Source organism: Heptranchias perlo, chromosome 39 (genome assembly GCF_035084215.1).
Source record: "Heptranchias perlo isolate sHepPer1 chromosome 39, sHepPer1.hap1, whole genome shotgun sequence".
NCBI lineage: Eukaryota > Metazoa > Chordata > Chondrichthyes > Hexanchiformes > Hexanchidae > Heptranchias > Heptranchias perlo.
In genome coordinates, this window is record NC_090363.1 from 2,343,168 (window position 1) to 2,358,997 (window position 15,830).

At 57.2% G+C, this 15,830-nt stretch overlaps 2 protein-coding genes across 2 annotated transcripts in view; one reads left to right on the top strand and one right to left on the bottom strand.

The window, feature by feature from the left end:
* The window catches only part of skic2 (SKI2 subunit of superkiller complex), a gene marked incomplete at its 5' end in the record, with an annotated part of 41,543 nt that extends 29,253 nt beyond the window's left edge, over nt 1–12,290 (bottom strand). Inside the window, 11 exons of the mRNA XM_067973740.1 lie at nt 1,975–2,081; nt 3,055–3,139; nt 3,666–3,812; nt 4,840–4,985; nt 6,511–6,654; nt 8,059–8,225; nt 9,372–9,425; nt 9,551–9,625; nt 10,299–10,413; nt 11,209–11,326; nt 12,154–12,290. Coding sequence (XP_067829841.1) covers nt 1,975–2,081; nt 3,055–3,139; nt 3,666–3,812; nt 4,840–4,985; nt 6,511–6,654; nt 8,059–8,225; nt 9,372–9,425; nt 9,551–9,625; nt 10,299–10,413; nt 11,209–11,326; nt 12,154–12,290 — 1,295 coding nt within the window. The remainder of the gene's footprint in view (nt 1–1,974; nt 2,082–3,054; nt 3,140–3,665; nt 3,813–4,839; nt 4,986–6,510; nt 6,655–8,058; nt 8,226–9,371; nt 9,426–9,550; nt 9,626–10,298; nt 10,414–11,208; nt 11,327–12,153) is intronic.
* A 100-nt stretch (nt 12,291–12,390) lies between these two features.
* Nucleotides 12,391–15,830, top strand: part of nelfe (negative elongation factor complex member E) — a 23,474-nt gene continuing 20,034 nt past the window's right edge. The window contains exon 1 of the mRNA XM_067973741.1: nt 12,391–12,409. Coding sequence (XP_067829842.1) covers nt 12,391–12,409 — 19 coding nt within the window. The remainder of the gene's footprint in view (nt 12,410–15,830) is intronic.

Here is a 15,830-nt window from a genome sequence, read left to right on the forward strand (position 1 = left end):
TCATCTGTGCCCTAGCAAATCAAACTCAAGAAACCTGAAGATGATCACATTTTATTTTAAATTGGTGTACATAAACCCTACCATCCTTGCAAAAGACTCCAAGCTCCTGGATCGGAGGAGAAGGAGCGATCTGTTACCTCGTGTTGTAATTATTGCGTAGTTTTGATGTTGGACATTTGTCTAAGGTGACTGTCACCACGTTGATTGTAACTTTTCCTTCACAACCTTAATGTGTCACCCGCTAATGTAACTTGTTAGGTTTGGAATGCTGGGGTTTTTTAAACCTTTTCATCTCTGCCGCCCAAGAGGGGGATTATAGAATCAGGAGGAGGCCATTCGGCCCGTCGTGCCCGTGCCGACGAGAGACCTCGCGCCCAAGCTCTCCTGGATAAGCGCGGAGGAGAGCGCTCACTCTGTGCGTTGGGTAAACAGGGATTGAAGCGTGGGTAACTGCGGACATACACGGTGTCCGAGCTGTGGTCTGCGGGCCACAGGGGAACAAACTCTGCCAGTCGTGCCCCAAGACACCTGGTAATCCAGTCCTATTTCTCATTCGCCGGTGGGTGCCGTTTGAATTTGGTGGCCCCGGAGGGTCGGAAAGAGGCGTGTTCTTTAACGCTGTGTCGGATTGATCCGTAAATCCCAACATCGAGATCCGTTAGTATCAGCAGTGGGAATTAGTGGGAAAGAGGGATTTTAAACTTTACGGCTGGGGGGGGGGTGGGGGGACTTTCCACTTCTGGGGCGAGCCAGCTGGTAGCCTTTCTGCCCCATCACTGACAGGCGGGCTGGCGACAGGGAAAGCAGATAACTTCACCCTGGCCTGTGGTATAAATCTGTACGGCCCGTGATAGGGACAAATAACACACCTGCTGTAGTGTGTATCTATGCAATGTTTAAATGCAGGTCATTTGAGACATGACACGTGGGGAGACTGGAGAAGCTGGGATTGTTCTCCTGAGAACAGAGAAGGTTAAGGGGAGATTTGATAGAGGTGTTCAAAATGATGAGGGGTTTTGACAGTTTCTCCTTATTTGCTCTGTCTTCACTCGCAGGAGGGTCAGTAAATAGAGGACACAGATTTAAGATGCTTGGCAAAAGAGCCAGCGGGGAGATGAGGAGGAAGTTTTTTAACGCAGCGAGTTGTGATGATCTGGAATGCGCTTCCTGAAAGGGCGGTGGAAGTAGATTCAATAATAACTTTCAAAAGGGAATTGGATAAATACTTGAAAAGGAGAAATTTACAGGGCTATGGGGAAAGAGCGGGGGAGTGGGACTAATTGGATAGCTCTTTCAAAGAGCCGGCACAGGCACGATGGGCCGAATGGGCACCTTCTATTCTGTACCATTCTATGATTCTACGTGTAGCATGCTCGGGAGGAACAGGTGACTTTGGACCTATGGTTCCCAAAGCTCTCCACCACTGGGGGTTTTCCTCGCCTCATGTCTGGGTCTGTTGGAGACTCATTGATAGAGATTGATTGCTGTGATTAGTCAACAATTCCATTATTGTTGTATTAAGTGACTACCAGGATGGTAGAAGGCAAATCAGATGGACCTTGGTCTCTTTTCGTCCTGTAATTCCTAAATATATTAAAGTCCGTTTGGGCTCTGCATTTTAACACAAGGGCCATCTTCATAGCAATGCGCCAAATGGGAAATCTGTTAACTCGCTTCACATCGAAGGTTCTACTAAAGCGTTTGGCTGGTCTTCGATAGATCAAGACTCCATTTTCTTGCCCCTATGAAGCGGAGATGACAGTTATTAAGGTTTGAGATTCATCTCTTTATATTAAAAAAAAAATCGGCAGCAAAGCAAATGCCAGGAGTCGAGCCAGTATCCCACCCTCTGCCCCTCCGCCATCTGCACGCCCCGTGGGGTTTTGGACGAGGCAATCCCAGATTGGGGGGGGGGGGGGGGGGTAGGTGGGAGGGGAGAGGGGCCCACCGCAGCTTTAAAAGTAAAATGCTCACCCAATCCAGTCTGCAAACTCCAGAGTGTTGGGGACTGTGGCACTCAGAAGGATTAGATTCACATGGTCTGGAAGCATGATCAGCACCTCCTCCCATACAACACCTCGCTGAAAGAGAAATGACTTGCATTTATATAGCGCCTTTCACAACCTCAGGCTTCCTAAAGTGCTTTACAGCTAACGAGATACTTTTTGAAGTGTAGTCCCTGTTGTCATGTAGGGAAACGCGGCAGCCAATTTGCGCACAGCAAGGTCCCACAAACAGAAACGAGATAATGACCAGATCATCTGTTTTTTTTAAAAGTGATGTTGCTTGAGTGGATAAATATTGGCCCCAGGACACCAGGGAGAACTCCCCTGCTCTTCTTTGAAATAGTGCCATGGGATCTTTTACATCCACCCGAGGGAGCAGACGGGGCCTCGGTTTATTGAACGTCTCATCCAAGAGACGGTACCTCCGACAGCGCAGCACTCACTCAATATTGCACTGAGAGGGTCAACCTGCATTTTGGGCTCAAATCCTGGAGTGCGACTTGAACCTACAACCTTCTGACTCAGGAGAGCGAGCGAGAGCGAGACTCCCCTGTTATATGCTGGGCTGGGGAGCTGGAATACTACAGGAACCACCTTCTGTGAACAGAATGGTCTCTTTTGCTGTTGACTTTTCTTTCTCGATATTACGAGGGGTTTTGATAAGAGTAAATAGGGAGAAACTGTTTCTAGCGGTGGGAGGGTCAGTAACCAGAGGACACCAATTTAAGATAATTGGCAAAAAATCCAGTGGGAGCAGATGAGAATTTTTTTTTAAGGCATTAAGTTGTGATGATCTGGAATGCGCTGCCTGAAAGGGTGGTGGAAGCAGATTCAATAGTAACTTTCAAAAAGGAAATAACTGCAGAGCTAAGGGGAAGAGCAGGGATTGGGACCAATTGGATTGCTCTTTCAAAGAGCCGGCACAGGCACGATGGGCTGAATGGCCTCCTTCCGTGCTGTACGGTTCTATGATTCTAAATCCTCTTCCCCTGGGTGGTCTCCAGTTCTGTCGGACCGCCGGGGACTCGATATTACGGGCAAGCCTCACCTCAGCATCGTTGACATAGTGAACCTCGTCGAATATGACCCATTCCAGATCACGAATAACGTCAGAGCCATTGTATAACATGGACCTGCGGGAGACAAAGTAAAGAAGTCACCGTCCCCACCACTTACACCGTTCCCTGCTTATCCCAGACAGACGTCTACATCAGGCGCTGAACATTCACTATCACCACAGACGTCAATTGCAAACCCTGTTAAGTCCCCCCGGCCATTTTGGGCCGTTCCAAACAAGCTGTTCGCACAAATCTCTTTCGTTACCATCCCGGTTGTTCCCTATTTCCCGTCGCCAATTCCAGGCTCTGTTTTTACGATCAGGTTGAAAATCGGCAAGTGACAAACTCCTCCACCACCAGCGACAAAGACAAGAGAGCTGACTGGAGCCCTCTGACCGCGATCGCAACCCCCTGTACCTCATTCAAATGTGCGCGGAAAAGAAAGGGAAAGGAAGGAAGGAGAGAGAGAGAGAGAGAGAAAAAAAGAGAGAGAGAGAGAGAGAAGGAAGAAAGGAGGGGGAAGGGGACGGGGACAGAGGGAGGGAGGAAAGAAAGAAAGAATGAACGTGAGATACTGAGAAGAAGCAAAACATACACTAACCTGAGAATTTCTGTTGTCATTATGAGACAGGAGGCTTCGGGGTGTAACTGTATGTCTCCGGTCAGCAGCCCAACATCCTTAAATGTGTTTTTGAAATCCCTGAACTTCTGATTGGACAGGGCCTTAATGGGCGACGTATATATTGTCCTGTGATACAAATAGCGCTCAGGTTACCGGAGAGGCGAACCAGTGACACAATCAGCGCAAAATAACCAGAGCCCAACAGGGAAAAGCAGGGCAGACGGGCACAGCTTCCTGTGCCGATGATGCACCGCCCTTGCCTGCAGGCAAACTTTCAGCCAAGGGCATCAGTGGAATTTAGAATGGTTTAGAACTCGGGTTTTTCACCGCCTCGGGGACCCCTCTAAACAAAACTGGGAGACTGGGGCAAACAGGTCACGTCACATACACCGCAAGTGTGGAAATTCACAGGACTGGCCACTGTGCCAAATCAACGGCACTAATTAGTTCCTGGTGGAAGGATCAGATTTAATAATACCTCAGATGGAACACGATCACAAATTGATGAAGTAATTCCCATAATGTTACTCTCGATAGTGGCAGGTTTTGAGCACCTACGATTCTGGAACTCTTCCTCATCGACTTTCACAACATCAGGACCTCCCAAAGCGCTTTACAGCCAATTAACTACTTTTTTTGATGTGTGGTCACTGTTGTAATGTAGGAAAACTCAGCAGCCAATTTGCGCACAGCAAGATCCCACAGACAACAACGAGATAAATGACCAGATCATCCGTTTTAGTGATGTTGGTTGAGGGATAAATATTGGCCCAGGACTCCGGGGAGAACTCCCACTGCTCTTCTTCAAATAGCGCCATGGGGTCTTTTACATCCACCAGAGGGGGCAGACGGGGGCCTTGGTTTAAAGTCTCATCCGAAAGACGGCCCCTCCGACAGTGCAGCGCTGCCTCAGGGCGGCCCCTCCGACAGCGCAGCGCCGCCCCTCCGACAGCGCAGCGCCAGCCTGGATTACGTGCTCTGGAGCGGGGACTTGAACGCACGACCTTCTGACTCCAGAGGGCAAGAGCGCCACCCACCGAGCCAAGGCTAAGGTCAGGAATCCAGCACCGGGAGGGGATCGTACGGGCATGGCGATCTTCTACGGGCTTCGGGAAACGAACGCGAGGCTCGCTTTTACGTTGCAGAGTCGCACCTGGTCATGTGTTTCTGCGAAAGTGCGATGGCGTATTCGGCTACGACCGTCTTGCCAGCTGACGTGTGGGCTGCCACAAACACGGAGTCATGGACCTCGAGGCGGAGGATAGCCTGTTTCTGAAACACGTCCGGCTCGAACGGCCACTGAAGAGAGATTGGCAGGGGGTGCATAAAGAAATAAGTGTGACCATAAAAAATACAGCATCAAAGGGGTTTCGTTTAACATGGTTGCGTTACCGGGACACACTGCTAGCAGTTAGGCTCAGACTCTTGCGATCTTCCCTATGCAGAGATCCTGCTCTCAACCACCAGGAGACACCGAGTGCAGGCCAGCCACTCCCTACAGAGTAAGCAGGAGGAAGGTCACCTTGGTTTGTGTGGCACTGCTCGAGGTCTCTTGGTCAGAGATGGCACCTGATGCGGGGCAAAAGGGGAAGATTAGAAAACACCTGAAAAAGAGGGGGTTTCAGCAGGGAGCCGCCGAGTCCCACCAATCAGGAGGATCCCAGGTTTGAGTCCCGCTCCGTGCTGATCTCAGTCCGGGTGGGCGGGGGTGGTACGGAGAGCCTCGCAGCCCTCGGCTAGAGAGGAGGAAAGGCAAAAAGAGATTTCCCACTCATAATCGCTGGACGTGCACGTCAGGTGAAGACAGGATTGGGCTCACCACCGATTCCCCCCATGGTCAAAGAGCAGTCACTCGCTGTCAGGAGAAGAATGGCCACTTGGGAAAGGTACTAGAGGGGAACCAGTGCCACCCCCGCAAGGGATTGGTAGCTACAGAAGAGGAAAAATAAAGGGAAATGGAAAGGACGAGGGGACGAGGGTAGAGAAAAGGACAGAAGAGAGGAAGTAAAGAAAGGGCAGATGGTGGAGAAGGAATGAAAAAGGGAAGGAAAGGAATTAAAAGAGAAGGAAAGAAGAACGAACTTGTATTTCTACAGCACTTTTCACAACCTCAGGATGTTCCAAAGCACTTTATAGCCAATAAAGTATTTTTGAAGTGTGGTCACTGTTGTAATGTAGGAAACATAGCAGCCAATTTGTGCACAGCAAGCTCCCACACACAGCAATTTGATAATGACCAATTAATCTGTTTAATGATGTTGGTTGAGGGATAAATATTAGCCCCCGGATACAGGGGGTAACTCCCCTGCTCTTCGTCGAAATAATGTCGTGGGGATCTTTTACGTCCACCTGAGGGGGCAGACGGGGCCCGGGTTTAACGTCTCACCCGAGTGTTGGACTGGATTATGGGCTCAAGTCTCTGCAGTGGGACTTGAACTCTCAACCTCCTGACTCAGGAGGAGAGAGTGGAACCCACTGAGTCACCGCTGACACTAGGAAGGAAGGAAAGGTGGGGGAAGAAGGAGTTTAAACATAACAAGAACACACAGACTTATACACGTAGCACTGAGATAATCAAGAACAAGAGCGGTGGAAGAGACTGAGAATTGTCAACGCACACATAGGTCGGAGAGGGTTTAGAACTTGCGCCGTTGGAAGAGTCTCGGGAAGTTGCCATGCGGTGAATGTAAACCCTTGGGTGGGTTAGACGGCATGAAACCGCGTACGCCTGGGCGCAGTAGACTTTCTCGGAGCGGTCTAACGCGGGTTCCCTTTCAGGTGCTGCCTGCCGGTTGCCAAGTAGGGAACGAGGAGAGAGTCTGACCTTGAAGGCTGGGTCCGGGATGCGTTTGTAGAAGTCGTCCACTGGCATGCTGATGTCCACCGGCACGGCCCACTGCTCCTTTTCCGGCACCGACGCTTCCTCTTTCTTCTCACTCGGCGCGGACTGAGGAGCAACCATCGCCTCCTGCACAACAAACGGACGTAACTGAGCCTCAGTCTACACTCCCGGAGGCTGCCACCAGTACTCTTTTGTTTCTCCTTCGACCCTCCCCCCGCTCCTGAAGGCACTAGCTGACCCTAAGCTATTGCGCCAGTGATGGGTATTGATAGAGTACCATAGGATGTTACAGCGCAGAAGCCGGCCATTCGGCCCATCGTTGAAAGAGCTGTCCAATTAGTCCCACTCCCCCTGCTCTTTCCCCAGAGTCCTGCAAATGTTTTCCCTTCAATTATTTATCTAATTCCCCCTTTGAAAGTTACTACTGAATCTGCTTCCACCGCCCTTTCAGGCAGCACGTTCCAGATCATAACAACTCGCTGCGTAAAAAAAAATGTTTCCTCATCTCCCCTCTGGCTCTTTTGTTGATCAATCCGAGTCCTCTGGTCACTGACCCTCCCGCCACTGGAAACAGCTTCTCGCGTTCGCTCACTGAAGATGAGGGAGTTCAGTTGTGTGGAGAGACTGGAGAAGCTGGGATTGTTCTCCTTAGAACAGAGAAGGTTAAGGGGGAGATTTGATAGAGGTGTTCAAAATCATGAACGGTTTTGATAGAGTAAATAAGGAGAAACTGTTTCCAGTGGCAGAAGGGTCGGTAACCAGAGGACACAGATTTAAGGTAATTGGCATAAGAATCAGAGGGGAGATGAGGAGAAATTATTTTATGGAGCGAGTTATAATAATCTGGAATGTGCTGCCTGAACGGGTTCAATAGTAACTTTCAAAAGGGGAATTGGATAAAATACTTGATAAAGGAAAAAGGTTGCAGGGCTAGAGGGCAAGTATAGGAGGTGGAGAAAGAGTGGGACAAATTGGATAGCTCTTTCAAAAAGCTGGCACAGGCATGATGGGCCGAATGGCCTCCTTCTGTGCTGTGAGATTCTATGATGTGGCAGAGCTCCGCTACCTTGCCCGAGTGTCCCTGTTTCCATTCCCTAAACTGGTGCGTGGTTTGGGGGGTGGGGGGGCGCGGGGGCAGGGCTGAGGCCAGTGGTCACACCCGACTCCTTCATCTCCGCCTCAGCGCAAGCTCAAGACTCCAGCTTGGACACTCGGCTGCGGCGTCATTCGACAATTCCCAACATTGCAGTCCGTCTGACGGCCCGAGAGGGGTCTGTCAAATTATTCGCTTTCGTTGGTAACGGAGGAATGAAGTCACAAGGCAGTCATCACACTCGGCCCAGTTAAGAACATAAGAAACAGGAGCAGGAGTAGGCCACACGGCCCCTCGAGCCTGCTCCGCCATTCAATCAGATCATGGCTGATCTTCACCCTTATAACTGGCTGCTTGTTAAGGGATCTGGTTCTGTGGTTTTTGCCTTGATTTATTCAGGCAGACCTGTCCCTGTGTCTCTTTTTTTTTAAAAAAACCTTTAAAACGAGATCCTCCAAGCTGTTGGTTCTGGGCAGAGGCTGCTGGACTTCAGCTGTTTGCTCTTTCTTTTCTTCCTCTTCGTCGCTGGACCCTCCGAGATTGAAGTCGTCCACTGCTCCGATGAGGTTTGTGAGGCTCAGGATGCCCGGGGACACCTTGTGCTCTGTGGGTAGAGGGGGAAAAACAGACTTGACATCCTTCTGATCTGAACGGCAGGTCCTTATTTGAATAATCTTTCCCGGACGGTCCCCCCGGCAGTCAGTGGGTTCAATCGCGTTGGGAACGTGGAGGGGCCTGGGGGGTGCCTTTCTCCCCGTAGCGATTTGGGGAGGGGGAGGGGGGCTAGGGAATGCCGGAGCTGGGGATCCCCAAAGGACTCCTGGTGGGGCCGGGGTTGGGAGGGGGAGCACTCCTTTTCCTCCTGGCCCGCGAGGAGTTCAAAGAGAGGTAAAAAAGTTTTAAAACTCACCTGGGGGGCACCTCTTCCGGCCAGTGGGCTCCTCCCACCGTGTTGCTGCTGCCGCCAGACAGCACGGGACTCTCCCCGCGCCTTGAGATTATGTCGCGACTTTTGACTCTTCAGTCACCGCCCCCCATCTGCCTTAAGCGGGAGCTTTGTCCAGGGCCGGGAACGTAGCAAGATGGAGGCGGGATCTGGATTTTTAAAAAATTTTAACCCCCTGGCCTGCCCATCAGTGGGGAGTGGGGAATCTTAAAATCAACGCCACAGTGTCTATCTGCAGCCTTCACAGTGAGTTTGTCTGGAGCCACCAAAGGAGAGTTATTTAAGGTGGACAACTTCTGTACTTGGTGAGAAAGGGGAAAAGAAACAGTTGCGGACTGAAGTGTCAGCCGTGACCCAGCGGTCGCACTCTCGTCCATGTCAGGGGGGGCTCTGGGTTCAAGCCCCCGCTCCAGGGTCGGAACACATAATCTAGGCTGTACTGAGGGAGCGTTACATTATCAGAGCGGCCGCCTCCCCCGGCCTGTCTTGTCCACTGAGGGGAGTAAAGGGTCCACGTGACCACTTTTACGAAGTAAAGCCGGGGGGGGGGTTCTCCAAGACAACAAGCCTCCCTCGAGCAACACCACTAAAATAAAAAAAAACAGCAGAGACTGGTTGCCGTCTTTGCCTAAACACACCAGTGACTAGACCTCAAAAGTGGTTCAGTGGCTGTGGAATGCACTGGGACTCCTGAAGAGGTGAGAGGCGCTCTATATAATCACAAGGCTGTTCTCTTACAAAACTATTCCAGATTAAACGCACTTTTCTGATCAACATGGCCTTTAGTTAGTTCAAACCAGTTACCTGCTTGTTTGAAATCCATTCCTTTCTTCCACCCTGGAGGCACGGTCAGTAAATCTACAAAAACACACAAGGCAAAACATTTTAATTTTGTCCTCGAGTCTTGAGCCAGCGAGTGGCAGGTGCAGAAGGGAACTTCGAGCGGGAAATGGCATCTCAAGCCACAGCTCCCAAACACTCACCTCTCTCAAAATCAATATGTTCCTCGAATTCTCCCACTGATTGGATCATATCCAAACTTGGCTCGTCCATGCCACCTAGTGAGGAGAGGGAGAATAAATAGATTACATACATACAATTGCACAGAATTCAAAGCACAGAAACAGGCCATTCGGCCCAACGGGTCCATGTCAGTCTTTAAGCTCCACACGAGCATCCTCCCACCTTACTTCATCTCCCCCTATCAGCATATCCTTCTATTCCTTTCTCTCTCATGTGCTTATCCAGTTTCCCCTTAAATGTATCTCTGCTATTCGTCACAGCTACTCTCCTTGTGGGAGTGAGTTCCACATTCTCACCACTCTCTGGGTAAAGAAGTTTCTCCTGAATTCCCTATTGGATTTATTGGTGACTGTCTTATATTTATGGTCCCTAGTTTTGGGTTCTCCCACATTAGAAAGAGTGCTGCACCTTTTCTTCGTTGAAACGTCTGGCGATATCCCCCAGCCCACACCAGATGCTCATGTGCATGCGCGTGTGTGACAACAGGGACAGTGTTTTACCTGAGAAAACAAAGGTTGGCAAGCACGCACATATTTAATATGTCTCTCGGATAGAGTTAACAGAGATCAGAATAACGAGGGGAGTGCGTGTGTGACAGGGACAGTGTTATACCCCAGCTCAGTATGAAGAAGGTTGGCGCGGGCGTGCTTCATAGGGCTAGTGTTATAACAGAGATCAGTATAACAAGGGTCAGGTATATAACGGTACCTGGCCAGAACGGGTAATTCGTGGAGCTGCCTCGCACAGACTCGGCCAGGGGACCAGGTGGGCGCTGCAGCGAGAGGGAATTCTTTGTCGACAATCCTGTATCGTCCAAGAGTACCTGCCGCAAAACAAAACATGTCGACAACTTGCATTAATCCAGCGCCTTTAACATAGAAAAAAGTCCAAGGGCGCTTCACGGAGACATAATCATAGAACAAAAGCCACTGCAACTGCAACGTTTATCTTCGAGCTGCAGTTGCAGCGGGCATTCCGTTCCTATTATTGTTTAATCAGTAATCTGTCCAAACTCAGCCTGTAATCAGTGGGTCACCTACAATAAAAAAAGTACAACTTACTACAGCGACTGCTAGTGACTGGCAGCAGCTCTAACAGATGCCTTTTCTGTCTCGATATCATTGTGAAGGGATTAACTTAAAAGGAGAAGGGACGAGACAAGCATTTCTCCCCGTGAGATCCGCTTACTAGCGAAGTCCTGCGGTGTTGCTCGCTGATGAAAGGATGCAGCATGCAAGAGGCTGAATCATCTTCCTCTGCCTTCCTTTGGAAATCAGTCCCACCCCCACCACAGTGACCCCCCGGGGTCACACTGAGCCAGGGAACCTTCCCCACCACACCAGGGTCATCCCATGTCAGGGTCTCACTGAGGGTAATTTTAACCTAACTCGCCGGGCGGGAGTCCCACGGGATTGGGTGGAACACCAGTTTTACCCTCCGTCCAATATCACTCCCCGTTGACTTCAATCAGTAAAATCGGGCGGGGTGTAAAACCAGTGTTGCACCCGATCCAGTCAGTTTCCCATCCGGTGGGTTAGGTTAAAATTGCCCACCCAATACCCGCAGTGTCAGGGAACACCCCCAACTAGATAGTGCTCCCCTCCTCCCCACCCTGTACCTCTTTATAGCCCAGTAGCTCCCCCGTGGTCCGGTTTCGCTCCACTTTCAGCGTTGAATGAACTGGGGTGACATCCACATGAAACAAAGAATCCACGCACTTCTCCCTGGGCCAAACCCTTCAAAATAAACAGGAGAAACGTCTCCAGATTAAACAGAACAGAAAATAGCAGAGTTGGGATCAAGTGCAGGATGTGAGTGCACAAAGCATGGAAGTTATGTTAAACTTGTACAGAACCTTGGTTAGGCCACACTTGGAGCACTGTGCACAGTTCTGGTCTCCATATACCTTGGTTAGACCACACTTGGAGCACCGGGCACAGTTCTGGTCTCCATATACCTTGGTTAGGCCACACTTGGAGCATTGTGCACAGTTCTGGTCTCCATATTATAAAAAGGATATAGAGACACTGGAAAAGGTGCAAAAAAGATTCACAAGGGTGATAGCAGAACTGAGAGGATATCCTTATCAGGAAAGATTGAACAGGCTGGGACTCTTTTCTCTAGGAAAAAGACTGAGGGGCGACCTGATAGCGGTCTTTAAGATAATAAAAGGATTTGATAAGGTAGACATAGAGATGATGTTTCCGCTTTCGGGGAAGACCAGAACCAGGGACCATAAATATAATTTAGTCACTAATAAATCCAATAGGAAATTCAGGAGAAATTTCTTTACCCAGAGAGTGGTGAGAATGTGGAACTCACTCCCAAAAGGAGTAGTTGAGGCGAATAACATAGGTGCATTTAAGGGGAAGCTGGATAAACACATGCGGGAGAAAGGAAAAGAAGGATCTGTTGATAGGGTGAGATGAGGTAGGGAGGGAGGGAGGAGGCTCGTGTGGAGCATAGATACCAGCATGGGCCTGTTGGGCTGAATGGCCTGTTTCTGTGCTGGATAATTCATTCATCCGACTCCACACCACAGCCAGTAGACAGAGGAACTTACTTCTGAGACGTTTCAAAGTGATGAAGAGGAAGCTTTGCCGGGTCGGACAGGAAATGCTGCTCTGCCTCTGTGATGAGGTCCAAGGCGTACGGTGGCAAGCCATATGGGAGCTGGTTGGGAACCGAATGAAAGAAAGGTCAGGAACTGGCAAATTCTAATAATATTATGGTCATGGGGTATAATTCCCTATAGCTGGGATAGAAGCACAATGTCACTGGCAACTTTCCTTGTGTAAACATGGTCAACCTATCCACCTGTGTTTGAGTTGAACTGGAATTGTCCTCGTATCCTACTCCTCTCCGTCCCTCTCGTGGGATTAGTACAGTCTGATGCAAGATTCCTGCCACTAGTATTCAGGTCTCATTGCTGCACTGAAGACCCCATTTCATCCAGTGTTTCTATCTGAAGCTGTTGGTAATGGCCGTTACAACATCCTTTCCTGTACAAATCATCCACTTATCACAGCACTGACTGATAGGGTGAGATGAAGTAGGCAGGGAGACGGGGGGGGGGGGGGGGAGAGACGGGGGGGGGGGGGGGGAGGGGGAGAGACGGGGGGGGGGGGGGGGAGGGGGGAGAGACGGGGGGGGGGGTGGGGGGGAGAGACGGGGGGGGGGGGAGACGGGGGGGGGGGGGGAGAGACTGGGGGGGGGGGGAGGGGGGGGGGGGGGAGAGGGGGGGGGGGGAGAGACGGGGGGGGGGGGGGGGGGAGAGACGGGGGGGGGGGGGGGGGGAGAGACGGGGGGGGGGGGGGGGGGGAGAGACGGGGGGGGGGGGGAGAGACGGGGGGGGGGGGGGGAGAGACGGGGGGGGGGGGGGGGGAGACGGGGGGGGGGGGGGAGAGACGGGGGGGGGGGGGGGAGAGACGGGGGGGGGGGGGGGAGAGACGGGGGGGGGGGGGGAGAGACGGGGGGGGGGGGGGAGAGACGGGGGGGGGGGGGGAGAGACGGGGGGGGGGGGGGGAGAGACGGGGGGGGGGGGGGGGGGCGAGAGACGGGGGGGGGGGCGGGGGGAGAGACGGGGGGGGGGGGGGGAAGAGACGGGGGGGGGCGGGGGAGAGACGGGGGGGGGCGGGGGAGAGACGGGGGGGGGGCGGGGGAGAGACGGGGGGGGGCGGGGGAGAGACGGGGGGGGCGGGGGAGAGACGGGGGGGGGGCGGGGGAGAGACGGGGGGGGGGGGCGGGGGAGAGACGGGGGGGGGGGGGGCGGGGGGAGGGAGAGGGGGGGGGGGAGAGAGACGGGGGGGGGGCGGGGGAGAGGGGGGGGGAGAGAGACGGAGGGGGGGGGGGGGAGAGAGACGGGGGGGGGGGCGGGGGGAGAGAGACACGGGGGGGGGGGGGCGGGGGGAGAGAGACACGGGGGGGGGCGGGGGGAGAGAGACACGGGGGGGGGGCGGGGGGAGAGAGACACGGGGGGGGGGCGGGGGAGAGAGACCGGGGGGGGGCGGGGGGAGAGAGACACGGGGGGGGGGGCGGGGGGAGAGACAGGGGGGGGGCGGGGGGAGAGACGGGGGGGGGGCGGGGGAGAGACGGGGGGGGGGGGCGGGGGAGAGACGGGGGGGGGGGGCGGGGGAGAGACGGGGGGGGGGGGGCGGAGGAGAGACGGGGGGGGGGGGGCGGGGGAGAGACGGGGGGGGGGCGGGGGAGAGACGGGGGGGGGGGGGCGGGGGAGAGACGGGGGGGGGGGCGGGGGAGAGACGGGGGGGGGGGGGCGGGGGGGAGAGACGGGGGGGGGGGGGGCGGGGGAGAGACGGGGGGGGGGGGCGGGGGAGAGACGGGGGGGGGGGGGCGGGGGAGAGACGGGGGGGGGGGGCGGGGGAGAGACGGGGGGGGGGGGCGGGGGAGAGACGGGGGGGGGGGGGGGCGGGGGAGAGACGGGGGGGCGGGGGGGGGGGGCGGGGGAGAGACGGGGGGGGGGGCGGGGGAGAGACGGGGGGGGGGGGCGGGGGAGAGACGGGGGGGGGGGGGCGGGGGAGAGACGGGGGGGGGGGCGGGGAGAGACGGGGGGGGGGCGGGGGGAGAGACGGGGGGGGGGCGGGGGAGAGACGGGGGGGGGGGGGGCGGGGGAGAGACGGGGGGGGGGGCGGGGGAGAGACGGGGGGGGGGGGCGGGGGAGAGACGGGGGGGGGGGGGCGGGGGAGAGACGGGGGGGGGGGCGGGGGAGAGACGGGGGGGGGGGCGGGGGAGAGACGGGGGGGGGGGGCGGGGGGAGAGACGGGGGGGGGGGGCGGGGGAGAGACGGGGGGGGGGCGGGGGAGAGACGGGGGGGGGGGCGGGGGAGAGACGGGGGGGGCGGGGAGAGACGGGGGGGGGGGCGGGAGAGACGGGGGGGGGGGGGCGGGGAGAGACGGGGGGGGGGGGGGCGGGGGAGAGACGGGGGGGGGGGGGCGGGGGAGAGACGGGGGGGGGGGCGGGGGAGAGACGGGGGGGGGGGGCGGGGGGAGAGACGGGGGGGGGGGCGGGGGAGAGACGGGGGGGGGGGCGGGGGAGAGACGGGGGGGGGCGGGGAGAGACGGGGGGGGGGGCGGGGGAGAGACGGGGGGGGGGGGGCGGGGGAGAGACGGGGGGGGGGGGGGCGGGGGAGAGACGGGGGGGGGGGGCGGGGGAGAGACGGGGGGGGGGGCGGGGGAGAGACGGGGGGGGGGGCGGGGGAGAGACGGGGGGGGGGGCGGGGGAGAGACGGGGGGGGGGGCGGGGGAGAGACGGGGGGGGGGGCGGGGGAGAGACGGGGGGGGGGGCGGGGGAGAGACGGGGGGGGGGGGCGGGGAGAGACGGGGGGGCGGGGGGGGGGGCGGGGGAGAGACGGGGGGGGGGGGGGCGGGGGAGAGACGGGGGGGGGCGGGGACGGGGGGCGGGAGAGACGGGGGGGGGGGCGGGGGAGAGACGGGGGGGGGGGGCGGGGGAGAGACGGGGGGGGGGGCGGGGGAGAGACGGGGGGGGGGCGGGGAAGACGGGGGGGGGGCGGGGGAGAGACGGGGGGGGGGGCGGGGGAGAGACGGGGGGGGGGGGGCGGGGAGAGACGGGGGGGGGGGCGGGGGAGAGACGGGGGGGGGGGGGGCGGGGGAGAGACGGGGGGGGGGCGGGGGAGAGACGGGGGGGGGGGGCGGGGGAGAGACGGGGGGGGGGCGGGGAGAGACGGGGGGGGGCGGGGGAGAGACGGGGGGGGGCGGGGGAGAGACGGGGGGGCGGGGAGAGACGGGGGGGGGGGGCGGGGGAGAGACGGGGGGGGGGGGGGGGGGCGGGGGAGAGACGGGGGGGGGGGGCGGGGGAGAGACGGGGGGGGGGGGCGGGGGAGAGACGGGGGGGGGGCGGGGGAGAGACCGGGGAGGGGGCGGGGGAGAGACGGGGGGGGGCGGGGGAGAGACGGGGGGGGGGGCGGGGGAGAGACGGGGGGGGGGGGGGAGAGCGGGGGGGGGGGGAGAGACGGGGGGGGGGCGGGGGAGAGACGGGGGGGGGCGGGGAGAGACGGGGGGGGGGGGCGGGGGAGAGACGGGGGGGGGGCGGGGGGAGAGACGGGGGGGGGCGGGGGAGAGACGGGGGGGGGGGGGGGGGGGCCGGGGAGAGACGGGGGGGGGGGGGGGGGGCGGGGAGAGACGGGGGGGGGGGGGGTGGTGGGGGAGAGACGGGGGGGGGGGGGCGCGGGGGAGAGACGGGGGGGGGGGGCGCGGGGAGAGACGA